At 38.7% G+C, this 17278-nt stretch overlaps 1 protein-coding gene across 2 annotated transcripts in view; it reads left to right on the forward strand.

Moving 5' to 3' along the window:
- The window catches only part of marchf8 (membrane-associated ring finger (C3HC4) 8), a 63804-nt gene that overhangs the window by 8033 nt on the left and 38493 nt on the right, over positions 1-17278 (forward strand). For both annotated transcript variants that reach the window (XM_086092896.1, XM_086092897.1), the window contains exon 2: positions 7449-7654. In XM_086092896.1, the coding sequence (XP_085949022.1) occupies positions 7550-7654 (105 nt within the window). In that variant the 5' untranslated portion in view covers positions 7449-7549. The remainder of the gene's footprint in view (positions 1-7448; positions 7655-17278) is intronic.

Raw genomic sequence — 17278 nt, forward strand, 5'->3', positions numbered from 1 at the left:
TTTTTTCGTATCTGTACTTTTGCAACATTTGCTCTTAGCAGACAGAAAAGCAAACAAAGCCAGCGTTCAGGTATGTGCTCCGCCGACTTCCTTTCTTCACTATTGAACTATGTCAGGCATTTGGACTCCTCCCAAACCAACGCGGCCGTTCACGCTGTGTAACCTGCACTGTTGACTTGAAATCGCCTCTCGGGCATCAGCGTTTGTTGTCGCTGGGTGTTTTTTTTTTTTTCGCGGCCGCTTCTTAATCTTAGCCGACCCCATTAACTCAGCCAAGGAGAGGCGAGGGGAAGCCCGTGGAGGACGGACGGGCCCGGCTTTTGTCAACCCAATTAGACACCGTCTCCGTCGGTTCCGACTGGTTGCATGCGGGCTGAGGAGCGGGGGGTGGGGGTGGGGATCTAAATCAAGAATGAACAACATCCCACGCTCCCTTTCCCTAATGTCCCTCGCAGGTTTGAACAAAGTGCGTCGAACGGAACGACGTGCCAAGCCTCATCGCCCCTCAACATCGTCGCACTGTTGACTGGTCATTTGTGGATTGACAATTGAATGAACGGTAGCGGGCTGAGTTTAAATAACTCCCCTTCCCCCAAATTTAAAAAAAATTAATAAATCAAAATAAAATAAAAATTCTTGTAGTGCTGAATAATTAATCAAAATGTCAAATCGCAAAGCCTACAATTTGGGGAAATTCCATCAGTCAGTAGATATTCAGCATTTTTGACGAATATCGGCATCGAGCATTTTGAAAAATTATACAGAGACGGTGGCGGTAATAGATCCGTTAAAAAAAGTGTTCAGGGGGGAAAAAAAACTTCTGGGAACTAATTATTATTATTTTTTTAGAGATGCTACCGACCCTGGGAACTCTCTGCACCTTCTATTTTTGTTTGAAATTAAAACTAAGAAGTACAATTTTAATACTTGAGATATTTTGACATTTTAGAAAACTCGATTTACTGAAGAAAGCAAAAGGGAGCCATTTGCTTAAGTTTTTATCTAACTTTTGAAGACACGCTGCGGCCCCTGGGACACCCCTGAACTTTTTGTTAGATTTCTTTAAAACGAAGATGACTATTGACTAAGATTTTTTTTTTAACTCCCAATATTTTACGATCCCTAAAAGTTGTTCAATAAACATATTCTTAAATACACACACAAAAAAGAGCTGGAGTTTATATTTTTTCAAATTCTGATGCCAATATTTTCCCGTTTAGTGAAAATGAATATCGGCTCCAGATATTGGTTATCGGCGTCCTTGACTACTTATAATCAATATCGGTATCAGCCCTGAAATAAGCATATCGGTCTATCTGCTTACTTTTTGTTAATATGTATTAGGGGTATAACGATAACGCTGGTAAAAAAAAAAAAAACATCGCAATTGTGATGTCATTTCAGTCGACAGCAAGTGTCAAAATGGCCGCCTCCTGAGATGGATAAGAACTGGATTTTGCTGCTTCATTCCTGTTTCACAAACACAATATTAATCAGCATACTGTCTTTAGACTAGTTTATATTCATCTTTTAAATTGTATGGTACAGGTGCTTCGCATTGGCGTAGCCTCTTTAGAGCGCCTCATTGTTGCAATGTGGAGGAAAGCCCACAGTTTTTTTTTTACAGCGTGGGGAAAAATAGCTATTTATCTATCATAGGGTTGTTAACGACACTCTTTTGTATTCATTTCCTATTTACAGGGGCTGTATCCAAAATGAGACAGCAAGTGTGTGCTTCGTGCACTTATGTTCTGTGACTGAATTAGTTTTTTTATTTCCTCTTTCTCACATTGAAAGGGGCCACTTTTCTGGCAATACAAACTAATAATGCTCTCAGGCGGCATAATGAATACGACCTCCCAAGTCCAACACGATCTTTCGTTTGATGCCGTTTTTTGATTTCCAAGCCGTGCTCGGTTCAATGTATGCTTTCAAACAGCTGGCAATATGAGGAAAATGGCTGACAGCGAATAAGTTATTAGGTACTAGCGATATTTGAAGAAGCATTTTATGGCGCATTTTTCATCCTGCAGTTTGTGCTTTGCAAACATTTTTGGGTGGTTTGTTTGCGATTGCGACAATGTTGTGTAGCCTGAAGAAGTTTCCTCGTTTGCCTTTTGAGCTTGTTTGTCTTTTTTTTTGTAACATCACATGAATCCTTTTTTTTCTCTTCAACTTTAGTTGTAGCGCGTAAGCGTCCCACGTGGATTAGTGGGAATTAGAGCATTCTGCGTTTTGCCGCAACATCCACTCGGCTTGTTCTTCCCCTGCCTTCAATGATATCAAAAGTTTTAGTTTCATTTTCTGGATTTTTGATTCTGTAGCGAATAAAACAAGTCGGCAGGTTCTATGACTTCACAGCACCGCTTGAATGTGATCCTGAATATGTGACATAGCAGTAATGGATGTTTTTTTTCTCTTTCCTTTCTCCAAAATGTCATGAATAATTCATATTTAAGTCGGCAAACAATGCGGCTAATGTTCCGATGTGCGCACAACAACAACAGCGCCGCTCCAATACTTGGGGAGTTGATATAAATTGTGTACACACGCCGCCACTGCGCCGTTGGCAATGTGCAGCCAGTGAGAACCTGCGTGCCAGGTTTCGCTCTGTTGATTTCAAAAGTATGAAAATAAAAAAAGTGGAGGAGAAGTAAAAACATGCACGAAGTGGTTCATTAACCTTGGACCTTTGCAGAGAAAACACAGTTTGGATAAAAAAAAAGAAAAAAAAAAAGAAGTAGATTCTGGAACTGGAATGTGCTAATTAAGGAGTAAAAAGGGAGAAGTTACTCAAGTGGTTAACTCTGAGTAAATAGTGGACAAAAATGTTGAAAAATGTGTTCAGTATTGTTTACAGTAACTCGCCTCCATTCAATAAATACCACTTTAGCCATTTTTATAGCATTTACAGCTTTTTTTAAAAAAAAGTTCACTCGCAGCCATTTTCACTGAAGTAACCCACTTCGCTCCCGGCTGTTTTGCTGGATTTTGACTGATTTTGCAAGATCCACAGAATATTCTGTTCTACCGCTATAAAAACATGGAACCTACCAAAAGAAAAATTTGAGTCTCGTCTTTCATCAGGAAAATTTGTATCTATTTCCGTTTTGCATCAATTAGCATTAGAATATAGCTAAACGTCATTATTCACAAACCTTTTGAAAACATGGCCCTGGCTGATCTCTTATACTCTGCTGCCACCTGCCTGCCGTTTTTTTTGTAATAACTACCATTACTTTAACTATCAAAGCCTTCTGTATGCTCTAGTATAAAAAACAACAACGTATAAAATACTTTTTGGGATGTGATTTAAAAATGTATATATACGTTTTTGGGTTTAAATGAGTTAAATTCACGTTGAAATAATACAAATGTACAGTTAGACACAAATTGAGAGAGAGCAAGAGCAAGGGATAACAAAAATATTGTACGAATCTCTCCGTGAAACAAATCACTTTTTTTTTCCTAGGCAACGAATGTATTTCATAATAAGCATCAATAATGATATGCTGAGAAAAGATGTATATTATAAAACGAACCTGAAGCTGTTGCGTTCTTGAGGGTGACAAATAATTATAGTGAATGACATTTAATAATTTTCAACAAATTAGTAGGTAGTGCTGATAACTTTCTGTTTTGTTCTTCCAAATTTACATTTAAAAAAAATTGCCATCTAGTGTTCAATAGTTGAATTACACTCTAAATAGATTAGCATTACACCAAAATCTTACCAACTGTACAAAAAAATAAGTTTATTGTAGAGTCTTGTTTTACGTCATGACATCCTTTGTTTGCCATACGTTTTCTTCCTCACCTCTTGCCAACCTCGCAAACACCCACTCGCAAAACTGCTGCGATCGGCTGACTCATGCCACATGTGATGGAGTTCCAAAGCTTGTGTGATTTGGCAATTGTATTCCCTTTCCTGTGCGCATCTATCCACTACCTTTGTCCCAGTCCTTATAGTGTACCTGTTCGTCGAGAGTCTGCTGGTTGCTAGGCAACATTGAAAAGCACGACGAGAATGCTTATGACGGCGACTGAGAGGCATCCATGTTGAAATGTATTTATATATCTTTGGCAACAAGCATGTCAGATGCGCTCTGCCAAACGGATCCCGAGCAGATTGACGGCTCAAATTGAGGACGTGATGTCAAATCGATGGTGTGATGTTTTTTCATGCCGGCTATTTTTACGCCGAGCTGGCAATGATGTATCCCTCAGAGTTGAACTTTCCGTGACCCACTTTTAAGCGTGTTTGCGGGGCCAACATGGCGTTCCTGTTTTTGGTAGACGTGTCAAAAGGAAACTTTAATGGCGCAAGAACAGGCCCGCCTTCCTTTTAGAAAATGGAGATGCGACGCTAAATTGGCAAAAGTGATTCGTCATTCCTCCCACCAGGAACGCGACTTAATCACATCCTAAGTGGGCCTCATTAGCATAGAATCAAGAAGGATGTCGTGCGAGTTTATTAGGAAATGCATGGTGACATTTGAGGGAGTGGAAAGAAATTCATAATATTGTTTGTGCTGCTGTCTGGATCTGAAGGGACAAAATTATGATAATTTATTCCCAGCTTCTCATCAAGAAGTGAAACTCGACACGAGTTTGTGAGAAGGAAATGACTTTTTTGCTCTTTGGATTTTCAAATAAACGTAGTTTCACATTTCCTATCAATGTCTACTTCTTTAGCCAGAAAATCATTGCGACAGAATTAACTTCTGAACTCCACGTTTAACCATTTTCTTACTGCTTCTGCCAGCAAACAAGTCAAAAGACCGAATCAGCCGCCGCACTGCTCCCACTCCCGATTACTGGACTGTCGACTTTGGTTTATAAAAGCAAAGTATTTAGCCAGCAAGCTAGTTTAGAATCAACTGCGACATCCTCTGCTGATTATTGACTGCAGGCTTTTACTTCAATTTCTACTTTAGCCAGCAAACGAGTTGAAACAAATCAACTGATGACTTCAAGCTTCCACATGTTATAGCGTCAAATTCTTTAGCTAGCATGCTAGTTGTCAACATGCTAGTTGTTAATGAAACTAAGACAACTCATACTAAAATTGAAAAAAACTAACATTTTTGTGAAATATAAACAATAACTAACTAACTATATTTTACATTCACAATATTTTACATTCATTAAAGTAACTATAATTATAGCGAAAATGTCAATTTTGAAATTGAGATTTTGTGTTTGATTTTAAATGTTTTTATTTTTATATGACTAGTCAGCAGTAGACTACAGAAGAAAGAAGGTTAAACACTAAACAGTTGTTTGGTAAGTGCAGTTTACTTTATGATGCAATATTTCGGAAAAACATCTGGAACTGTACAAATAATCAAAAATGAAAAATAAATTAACTCATTCACGACTATAAACGTTGACAATTCATTTGAAATATTTCTATTAGTAAATTTTTTTTCCACTTTTATTAACAAGATAATTTTTTTATTGTACATTTAGAAAAGATATACAATTTGTGATTAATTATGAATTAACTAGTGAAGTCATGCGATTAATTCCAATAAAAAAAATTAATTGCTTGACAAGATGCTAAAAAATTAGGGCCATCAGAATTAATTATTATTATTAATCATAATTAATCGCATGACTTTAATAGTTAACTCACAATTAATCACACATTTTATATCTGTTCTAAATGTACAATAAAAAAAATCTAGGTTTTTATACTCTTGTTAACAAAGGTAGAAAAAAGTTAAACTAATAGAAATAGTTAAAATGATTTTTTGACAATTATAACCGGCAATGGCAGTGAATGAGTTAAAATTAAGCATATTTGAAAAAAACCATACAAACTAACTCTAAAAACAAATCAAATTAACTGAATTTAAAAAAATTAATCAAAATGAAGCTAGCTATAATACAAAATTCACTAGTGTGAATCAACCAATTGTACCCTAGCAATTTTGAATTCTTTATCCAGCAACTCATTGAAACTACAACATTTCATGTTTACTCACAATATTTACTTAATTAGAAATGAGAAAAATAGAAAATTGCCAAATTTCATGCAATTTTGAGGAAAAATTCTATTTTGCGATTTTTGCGATATAGGCCCCTTTTCAAAATGATCCGCCATTGTCAAATTTGCGAAATTTGATGTGTCAAAAGTACTAGTGACATCAGTACTTGGTGTCTGTACCTGTGACTTCTCAAGAGTTGGGAACTCAATCTGGTATCCGTCTGAAAAACGACTTACTCCAAGTCTTTGACGTTTACTATAAATTTTTCTTAAGCCAGCAAACCTTTCAAGACGGAACGATCCCCTTGGACCCTCTTCTGGTGGCGGCTTACATGCAATATCTTCCGCTTCTTTAGTCTGCAAACTAGTCGAGACTGACTCAAATGAGGCGCAGCAATCGCTCGGTAATGACTTAACCTTTAAAGATGTATTAACGTCTTAACACGTTTCTATGGGAAGACGTCTCACAGGATCCTCGCTCCCTCTCTTCGGCTTGGGAATATCCTTTTGAGACCATTCATGGCCCGTTTTGTCCCTTTTTTGTAACCTGCCAGGAGTGCAAGCTTGTAGTACAGTAGTGTGTGGATGAGTGGACACACGCATGGGCGGGCATGACGGCGCCGACAAACGAGTCTCAGGTCTGATCTGACAGCAGCGAGGATAGTAGCAGAGCGCAGCTGAGCAGAACGCCGGGGGAAGGCGGGACTGCAATTCAATTGACCCTGACAAGGATTTCCAACAGGGAAGACCTCCACTTAGGGCAAAGGGAGCTGATTGAAATTTCCTTCTGCAGCCAATTAAAACCCGTTTTGTACAGTGGATCTTCCATCTGTCCTGTTTACTGTTTTCAGCACGGCCAAATGACGTTAAAGGTGCACAGCTCATCATTTTTTTGTGACACACGCTCAACAACCAAAATTTGAAGTGCACGACGGCCATTTGGAGAAGTCCCTGTGAAGAAATCTGTCTCAGTCTGTAACTTTCACTTTGACTCTTGATTTGTTTTTACAAAGCTGCCAAGCTAAACGTCAACGGGGTGTGCGTCATCTGCAGCAGTTCTCAATCAATGTTTATATAATAGCATCGCCAATAAAATACATCATACTAACCAGAGATGCTGATTATCAACTGTATTAAATTTGTGTACATTTGTGCTACAGATACGTTTTAGTAGTTTTGATCTGGCTAACCAATGAGAGAACTGAATAATGCTGACCCTGTGAGGACAAATTTTTTAATCTGATTAAAGAATTAAAGAAGAGGTTTATAGATATAGAGTAAGAGATTCTGGGCAGATTGGATTGACATAGCAACAGATTGAGGCTAAATTCTGATTGGACAAAAAAAAAAAAAGACTTTCCCATACATTTACTGTTGTTGTTTATTTTTTATTTTTTTAATGGAATTATTCTCTGCGTTTAGTCCATTTACGCTCCCATTTGTTGGTCCTCCGCAGGGCTCTGCGGCCGCAAACCATCATGCCCATAGATCAGGCGTCGGGACAGGAAGCGAGCGTGTGAGCGCCAACCCCCACCCCCCCACCCCCCGTCTGCTGGGATGAACATGCCGTTGCACCAAATCTCTGTCATCCCCCGCGATGTCACCTCGTCGCGGATGTCGGGCGGTGGCGGAGGCAGTAAAGCGAAGGACAAGGACAAACAGGTATGTGAGGAGTTTGGAGAAATGGCCGGCTGGTTGGGAAAAATTGAGGCACCGGGTAGCCCCCCCTCAAGGACCACACGAGTAGCCCAAAGGCTAGTTCTGAAATAGCTCAATGGTGATGGGGCATTGTGATTTCCTAGGAAGTGTTGCGGGAGTGAGCTTTTGAAAATGTGAATACTAGCACAGATTTATATAAATGGGACTCTGACTATTATTGGTACGATTGTTCTGCCCATTGTTCACTCTAGATAAATATCATTATTAATAACAACATACGGTTTAATGAAAATAAATTTGAACATTTATTTCAGCTTCAAATAACATATTTGTTATTTCACCATGCCTTTGCATTAATCAGTAGCCAAGAAGTAGCTGAGTTATAAAAATATTTTTGACCCCAGGTATCGAGACATACACTTTTTTTTTTAAACACATTTAAACACACTTTTTAAAAGTGTTTAAGTGCCTGTTCTCAAGGTTTAGAATTCATTATTGTATTTTTAAACACCAAAAAGTTACAATAACCATTTTGTTTAACAAAAGTATGCTAGCATAATGCTAACATGAAATGCAAAACAAGTTGTGCTAACTGTTGCCGCAGCGTTGCGGTAATTATAAACCTCCAAACAACTGCAACTTAAACACACACCGAATAACTCTGAAAGAGAGCATAGAACAAAAAAGGATTAAACATTTTATTTTGAAATCATTTAATTTCGTCAAACAGCTAGTCTGTAATGCAAAACTCCCTGGACAGGCTAACAGAAGTTAGCATAAATGTTATGTTAATTTTAAACCTTCATACAATTGCTTTTTTGACATGAATTGCGCAGCCCATGCCCACTCAACACTTCCTAACTGCCCTTTCACATTAAAATCATTCAACTCTGCTCTTTCTTTGTTTTCATGACATTTTAAAGCCTTTTGGTCTAATAATGTTTATTTCATTATGAAGTCTTCATGCTTGACTGGTAACTGTTGTCGTTTATGGCAGCAAGATGACCACCTTGGCTTCAATTTGGCAGCGTTGTTTCTTTTATTTGTTTTGTCATTATATTTTCACAATTGCCTGAGTTGATCGTTTCAATGAGCTGTTTTCAAATGCTCACACTGGGAGACATTTGCACTTTCTTTCTGCTTTAAAAAATGAGTTTTCAGTTCCGTTTGGTTGTTTGCGGGAGTTTTGGGGTGCGTTTGAACACCATTTCCTTGGACAAAATGGTCACAGAGGTTCAAAACTTGTGAGAATTGAGCTCAGTGAGCGTCACAAGCAGGGGGTGGGCAAGGTATGGCCCAGGGAGTGCTTTGGACAGCTGTCTTAATTTATTTTTATTTTTTTTATCGTTGTATGTGTGTGTATGTATTTATTTATTTATTCATTCATTGCAGTTTAAATAAATAATAATGCATAGTAGTACAATTGTAGACGAGGGATGGGCAATTTAGGTCGTGTTGCACCATTAAGGTCAAATTTAATCTAAGATGAACAAAATCATGTAAAAATGCACTCATTGTTAGTTTTTCTCCTTTCAGTTTAAAATTCATTCTTAATTTAATCTGTCTTAATTTTCAACTCAAAGTATGATCAAATCTAGTTTTAAAGTTAAATGTTGGCGCGATCCAGCCTCAATGCACTTCATGCGTTTTCAATGAACTGTCAACGGTTCTTGTGAAGAAAACAATCGCTTGTTGGGGAGTTTTAGCCCGCTTTTGGGTTCCTGGGATGCTTTGCCGCATAAAATGCGGAACTTTTTCTGCCATAAGGTCGTTAATCATGATTGTTTAAGTGTGTTTATGTTACATATATTAACTCATTTACTGCCATAAATTCATTTAAAAAAAAAGAATAAAAATTATAGGCAAGAGGCGATTAAATGTTTTAATTGTAATTAATCGCATGACTTCACTAGTTAAGTCACAATTAATCAAAAATTTTACATCTGTTCTAAATGTACAATAAAACAATTCTAGGTTTTCATACTATTGTTAACAAAAGTGGAAAAAATGTTAAACTAATAGAAATAGTTCAAATGAATTTTTGACGTTTATAGCCGTCAATGGCATTGAATGAATAAAAAAAAAAAAAAAGAGAAAAGATTATACAAAATTCGGGGCATCAGGCGATTAAAGTTTTTAATCGTAATTAATCGCATGACTTCACTAGTTAACCTGCGATTAATCACAAATTTTACATCTGTTCTAAATGTACAATAAAAAAATCCATTTTTTCATACTATTAACAAAAGTGGGGGGAAAAATTTTAAACTAATAGAAATGGTTCAAATTAATTTTGGACGTTTATAGCCGTCAATGGCAGTGAATGAGTTAATTAACTATCAAGTTCAATTTCAGTCGCACCTTGTTAACAGGAAACTGTGACTGTAACGTCCCAATCAAAGAATCTCCATGAACACGAGCAACTCTAAAATGATGTCGCAGTCACCATTGGCTCCGCCCCATTTCTAGAGGCCACAGTGGTTGGGCACGCTTTTACTCTCCGGCAATCACACGCCACAAGTGCTTTCTCGAGAGTGCGTCTTCCTATTTTTAAGCGCAGGAACAAAGCGAGGTGCTAAGGCAATGTGTGGCCAAAGAAGGCAGGCACAGGTGTTCTTAAGAGGCCTCTCTCATGCTGCACACGCTGCCTTTTTATCCCTTTTCCCGCTCTTCCAAGCCTCCCACATATTCACACGTCACAATTTCCGCAACGCGCACCTCACTGATGACGGATTTGCAATTTGAAAGCCTCGGCTGAGCTGAAAGACGAGTATTGTCTTGACATGTAATGGTTCCGCCTCCGTGTTGGATCACCTGGATCAAGTATACGTCATTTACGAGCAATGAATGGCGCAAAAGATGTAACTTTACAATTTCCGATCTGTCTAGCGAATAAGAGTTAGGTTTTTGCGGTGTGGAAGTCGCATGTATCTTCTTTTATTATCTTTAGCAGGAAGTTGGGTCATGTTTAAAGCGTAAGTCGCTCGTCACCACTTTGCTGTTTAAAGGAAAGAATATGTATGCATGGAGACGTAGCTCCGCCTCTGGAAAAACATACCATAAAGTTATATATATCTAAAAAAAAAAATTTTTTTAATCATCAATCAATTCATTCCCACAATAATTTCCCCCAAATAATCATACGAAACAATAACAAAAAAAAAAAAATCTCATTGAGAACATGAAAAGTCATTTTAGTGCAGGAGGTATGTGGAAAAAGGTTGATACAGTCATTAGCTTAGCTGCTAGCTGTTAGCCGCTAGCTGCGAGACATTTCTCGCTCCTCCCAGCGCGCTCGTTGCAGCCACGTTTGCTTTGTTGACTCGCGTCGTCTACCCGGAGGAGGCGACAGACAAAAGAACGTGTACAAGGGAGGCATAAAAGACGGTGGACTGGAGAAGGGGGGGAGAGAGAGAGAAAAAAAAAGGATGGAGAGTGTTTACTTGGAATGCTAATGAGCTTACTTTGGCGTTTTGTTTGTGTGTGCATGTATGTCTGTTACTGTGGATTTTGTGTGTTTGCTTTTGTTTGTGTGTTTATTTTTTATTTTTTCTGTTGCTTGTTTTTGAGTGTGTTGTTTTTGTATGCTCATCTTTCTTCTGTGTGTTTTTGTGCATTTTGTTTTTGTGTGTCTTATGTTTTATGTTGCGCACGTGTCTTGTTTAGTGTGTTTGTATTTCCGTTTTATGCGTGTTATTTGTGTGTGCATTTCCTTAGTTTTTTGTGTGCCTGTACATGTGTACGATTTTGTGAACCTGTGTGTATTTGTGTTTACTTTGTGTTTTTGTTGTGTGTGATCATTGTTTTGTGTGTGTTGTGGTTACTGCCTGTCTGTGTTTTTGTCTTCGCCGGGTTTTGTGTGTGTGTGTGATTTTCATGTAATTTAGTATTTTTGTGTGTGTGTTTTGTTTGTGTGCGACCGTTTAGTGGGCCGGCACGCGCCCATCTGTCTGCCTTGGACAACACAAGGCCAAATTTGAATTTGTCGGGCGTGTGCACTGCTGCTCATTCAGATGAAAACTTTTTGCTGTTGCACTTCCTCTCAAGTTCATTTGTCAAGCTCCAAATCTTGTGCTTATCTGTGGTCTTTCGCCAACAAGAAGAAGTTTCCTCACATTTTGTTGCTCCTCGACGAGCGGCTGGCAGTTTTGATAAGGGCTGCTTTGCGGCAAGGCAGAATTTCGCCTGCTATGAAGTAAGCGGGAGGTCAATTTCAACGTTTTTTTGCCTGGCAGCTCGTAAACAAAATTTGTAGCGTTCGCATGAGCGACGTGCTAACTACAAAATAGAAACTGAAACAGACATCCTGTGGCTTTGGTTTCACTTTCTCAATTGTGGATCAACAAAACAACACATACACAGTGAACACACAAAATGTGTTTAATTAAAAAAGAAAATTATAACCGGACTTTACTGCCACAGGGACAATAATGAGGTATCTCAATTTGCAGCATTGAGGTAAAAAAAATATAAACACACAATTACGAGACATCTGTACAACTTTTACTATTTGAGATGGGAATAAACTCGAAAAACTTGTCACGTTTCCCAGCATTTATTTTTTTATTTTTACTAAACGCTGCATATGAGCATTCAAATCCACCGCAGACGTTCTTCGCCGCGTGTGCAGTCAAACTCCCGCGGGCTGACAAGAACAGGTGGCGTCAGCTGGCGTCTATTGTCAGCCCGCCTCTGCACAAGTCGTACGCGTCTCCGGCAGCGGGGCGGCCGCGTGAAATCCGCTTGAGGTTGAAGAGCTAAAAAGTAAAGTAAATGTGGGAGAAGACGACGACGTGGCGGCCTTTGAGGCGGGGATGAAAACCTCTTTAGGGCAGTCTGTGAGGACAGCTTTTACCTTTGGAGAAATCTCATATATCAATAATTGTCAAAAGATGTCTAATATAAAATGAACCTCAGCCGTCGCTTTGTGTAGGTGGAAAAAGCAGGATTAAAGAGGATTTAACATTTAATAATCAGCAAAACCTAAGATGAACTTGAACTTGCCCCACTTCCTGTTCTCACTCTTCACTTTCACACAATGTTTAACAAACTAGTGGGATGCCGTCTAGTGGCTGAAAGTGGAATTACTCACCAAAAATAGTGAGACAGTGAACCTGAATCCTGCGATGGAGTTTTTTTAGTTTTTTGTTTTTACTGTATCCACACTGCCCCTTCGCATACTTTATTCAAAATACACTTGGAATTATTTCTAATATTTCTCAATTTCATTTTATTTTAACGCATCAATATTAGCAAGTCAGTTCTATGTAAAGTAACTTGAAAGCCCTATTTAACAGAAAATCACTGAAGTTATTCACCTTATCTGAATGGCCACGCAACGCAAGCCATCAATTCTTCAATAAACATTTGAAACAAAACGGCTCTTTGCTGCAAGAAAAAGTGCTCCAAATAGTTGATTTTTCACGTTGCTGACCGATTCATCGGCCGCCGATCATAATTGGCCGATTATTGCCCTTCAAACATCGGCCAAACCAATCGGCCAATTGGGCCAAATGGCCGATTATTTTCCCCTTAACGTTATCATCGAAGAAAACCGAAGTTTCCGACGCTGTGAAAGTACCCTGACTGCACCATTTTGTTTGCGTAGCATTAGCAACTAGCAAGTGTGTAGCGTATGTTATTCTGTTGTCCCTAAGCGTCCTTTAAGATGTTTAATGACACCCCAGTTGGAGTTAACTGTAAAACTAAACACACGGCGCTAAGAATTACATCCAATGCATATTTAAATACAAAACATTCTTCGTTTTAAAAACATCGCCAGCCTAGTGCTAATGCTAAAAGCTAACAGGATGTTAGCATCGACTTCGGGAGTGTTTTTCTTTCAAGTAACAAATATTTATACGCAAATGCTGTGGGAACACATACCCACAGGTGAGATAACACGACGCAAAGGCACCCAATGGGTGAAAAACAAGTGTAAGTGTGTACTAAATTCAATTAATTTTATGCATTAAATATGTATTTTTAAATAAACTGCAGATTAGGAGAGGTTGGAACATAATTTTTTGAGCACTTTTAACATTGTACTGAACTTTGCTGTCTTAAGAAGCGGAATTTAGGCGGCATTAATCTGCTCGATGACCTCCGTGGATGGAAACAGGCATTCAGAACATGCAGCGAGAGATGAAAAACAATGTTTAGCACAAGCATCTTCACCTTCATGGCTAAATGACACTGCCCTGCAGCGTTTCCCTAACGCTAATGCTAATGCTAATGCGCTCTTCTTTACACAACCTGAAACGGTTCCCAACACGAGAACGTGCGCACCCAATGAGTAAACAGCCCTCGGCGACGAGAGCCATCGCTTTGGAGGGCGGGCGGCGAAGTTGCGAGAAAAAGCCGCGCGCGCTCTCCGAACGGCCGCAGATGGCCTTTCCGCTCGTTCAGAGCACAAACGTTCGCTCGCTGGGTGCGGAATCTGAAAAAGCGACCGCAGTAACAGATGGAGGAGATGAACTGCTGTTGAGGGTTAGAGTCTCAAGTTTGTCATTCTTTAATTGCGTTGGCCCACAGGGTGGGCTGCAGGGTATGAAATGAAACGGATAATAGGAAGGGACGTGTTTGCCAGCAAGGCTCTTAGAGAGCAACTTTAATTTCATGAAAGCTTCGAGGTCAGTTTTCTGTTGCACATACACACGAGTCGTGGTTTCATTTACTCTTGCCTAACCCTCTGGCCATTAGTAGCGTTTTTAAAATTATTTTTTTAAAGCATTTTAGCTGCGTTAATGTTAAAGTGTAATGAAACTTGCCAAGGGTGTGGATTTTTTTTTCTAATTTTGTAATTTACATCTTCAACTCTTTAAATGAATTGAAAGCCGTTCCGGCCATAAAAAAGAAAAGAAAATGCTATTAATGTGTTTTTAATGTATGAAAGTATGCACATGTGACATAATGAAAAAATATGTAAAGAAATGACAGTTTTTGCCACTTTTTTTTTTTCCGCTTCATTTCATCGGACATTAAGGTGCCTTGGCCACCTGGGGGCAGTATAATACAGACATACGGCTATACTGTACATGGTGACGGTCTCCGTGCCTCAAAGTTGCAGTAATATTAGTTGTTTCGCAGACGATAAAGAGTATGCATATGAATATTGTTGTAAAGAAATAATTTGATACATATCTCGATATGATTTTTATATTTATTAGTTCGGCCTTTTCCTTCAAAAAGCGGTTTGATACGTGTTTCGAAATATAAGTTTGATTCGATGCACTTCCATCCTATACATCCAAACCATTTGTTTATTCAAATCCTTTTTTTGTTTGCCTAATTATCTATATATTTGTTGTCTTCTTGTCATTCTCTCGCGCTAGCAAGCTTTTAATTTGTCGGCCCTCACGTTCAAGCAGTCAACTCTCTTGCTGCCATCTGATTGGCTGCTCACAACTCAAGACAGCCGCCAGCACGTCTTGTAAGACGGGGAGGCTGTTTGAGGTCGGACTCTTGGCACAATGGCAAAGGCAATCGTGCGGTTGGCATGATATTGACGTTTTGTCTGTGCTGCCATAACAATTGCCTCGATTCATTTTGTTTCTCAAATCAAAGCTCCTTCACGAGAAGGAAAACATCAGATAAAAATTCTTAATGGGTTGAATTGATTTCCAGTGAGAAGCATCTTGGCAGATTTTAAAGAACTGTTGGAACCTGAAATTAACTCATTCACTGCCATTGACAGCTATCGTAAAAATGTTTAACTATTTTTATTATTAGTTTAACATTTTTTTCCCATTTTTGTTAACAAGAGAATAAAAACCTCGAAAAAATTTATTGTACATTTAGAACAGATATAAAATTTGTGATTTACTAGTGAAGTCATGCGATTAATTACGATTACAAATTGTAATCCCCTGATGCCCCTCATTTTTAATAACCTCTTCTTTAAAAAAATAAAATTAAATCTTTCACATTTTAATGTTTTTTTATAAAGAATTATTATTTTTTAATTAGGGGCGTCGGGAGATTACAATTTTTAAACGTAATTAATCGCATGACTTCACTAGTTAACTCACGATTAATCACAAATTTTGTATCTGTTCTAATACAAAACAACTCTAGTTTTTTATACTTTTGTAAACAAAAGTGGGAAAAAATGTTAAACTAGAAATAGTTCAAATAAATTTTTGACGTCTATAGCCGTCAATGGCAGTGAATGAGTTAAAAAAACTGTTCCATGGTCTTAGCGATATTGAGAGACGAGACACGCTTTAAAAACATTTGAACTTATTCTTTATTGAAGCATTCCTTATTGTGTTCTCAATCTGTCACTGGCTCGTATAGTTCTCCAAATAAGAAGCAAATCATGCTAGCTTGAAGCTATTTTTCAATATAAGTTGGAAGTTCATTGTAAAACTGACAAACAAAAAAGAATCACTGCATGCATTTAAACACCTAAATATTGAACCAAACTACACAATGTTGTCGGACAAAAGTCTGCTAGCTTAAAACTAACAATGCTAAAAGATGGGCTAACGGCAATTAGCATTAGTTTTCCTTAAATATAATAACCTTGGTAAAGGCATCAAATCATACAACTTAGCTTTGCTTCAGTCATGTTGTCAGGAAGCCGCAGCAGCACTTGAATCAGAATGTCCTTTTTTTCCAGCGAGACCAAGGTGAAGTCAATTTGTAAGCGCCGTAGCCGTGCGCTCGCTCGCTCCATCACGGTGACTGATGCATCTGTTTGAACCCGCGACAGCCTCAACGCGAGCTGATTGCTGCTCTATTATCCGCCGCCTCAGGTCACTCCGCCCGCAGGGACGACAAACCGGCTGTTTTTAAAAAAATACATAATTTTTTGTGCCGCTCATATTTTTGCCGCCTCTTCATATCTCTCTCTTTGCTCATATGTTAGCGGCGCTATGTGTGAAACGAACGGGGCCAATTGGGTGAGTGAATGTCATCGTCGTCGCTATGGTAACCATCTATCAAGGACTTTGCAGAGTTGTCGACTATCTGCCCCTGTGTGTCTTTTCAATTCAACCCCGCTGCCCGTCCTTCGCTTAGTGCTCATTTTGCTTCGGTGATGGCACCAAGCAGAGTTCTGAAATGTATTTTAAAGGAGGTCGTTGGAGGTTTTCAACTCTGGAATTACTCTCTAGCCTACTATGTAATGCCCTATATAGCGAGTTTGCCATTTTCCAGTGCTGTGTGAATGTGTCGTGAGTCAAGGCACTTCATCATGATGTCACTTTTAGTTGGCTATACTGTAGACCCGATGGCACCACAAGGTAAACAAACACTTCCCGTCATTTGACCAAAGCAGAGCAATTGAGAAGTGAAGATGCTTACGTGAGGGAGAGATTGAATCAAGGACGCATCTGTACTCGCTCCTGCACTCTAACTATTTTGTTGACATTGGGAATTTTTAACTACATTGTTGCAATATGCCTGGCGGAAAAAGAGCTGACGAAATTGTCCAAAAAAAAAGTCAAAGAAATGGTCACCGAAATACTTGAAAAAGAGCATCGAGCCACTTCTGCAGGAAATTCAGCAGTTGAAAAGAAAGAGACACAAGAAAGAGATCGACGCATTGTCACAAGTGCAGTTGATTCTGACCTTCAGCGAACGAGACTGTCGAACAGCAAGTGACAACTCAGCTCAGAGATT

This window comes from Leptonotus elevatus, chromosome 13 (assembly GCF_054856555.1).
Source record: "Leptonotus elevatus isolate MCC_2025b chromosome 13, RoL_Lele_1.0, whole genome shotgun sequence".
In the NCBI taxonomy this organism is placed as follows: Eukaryota; Metazoa; Chordata; class Actinopteri; order Syngnathiformes; family Syngnathidae; genus Leptonotus; species Leptonotus elevatus.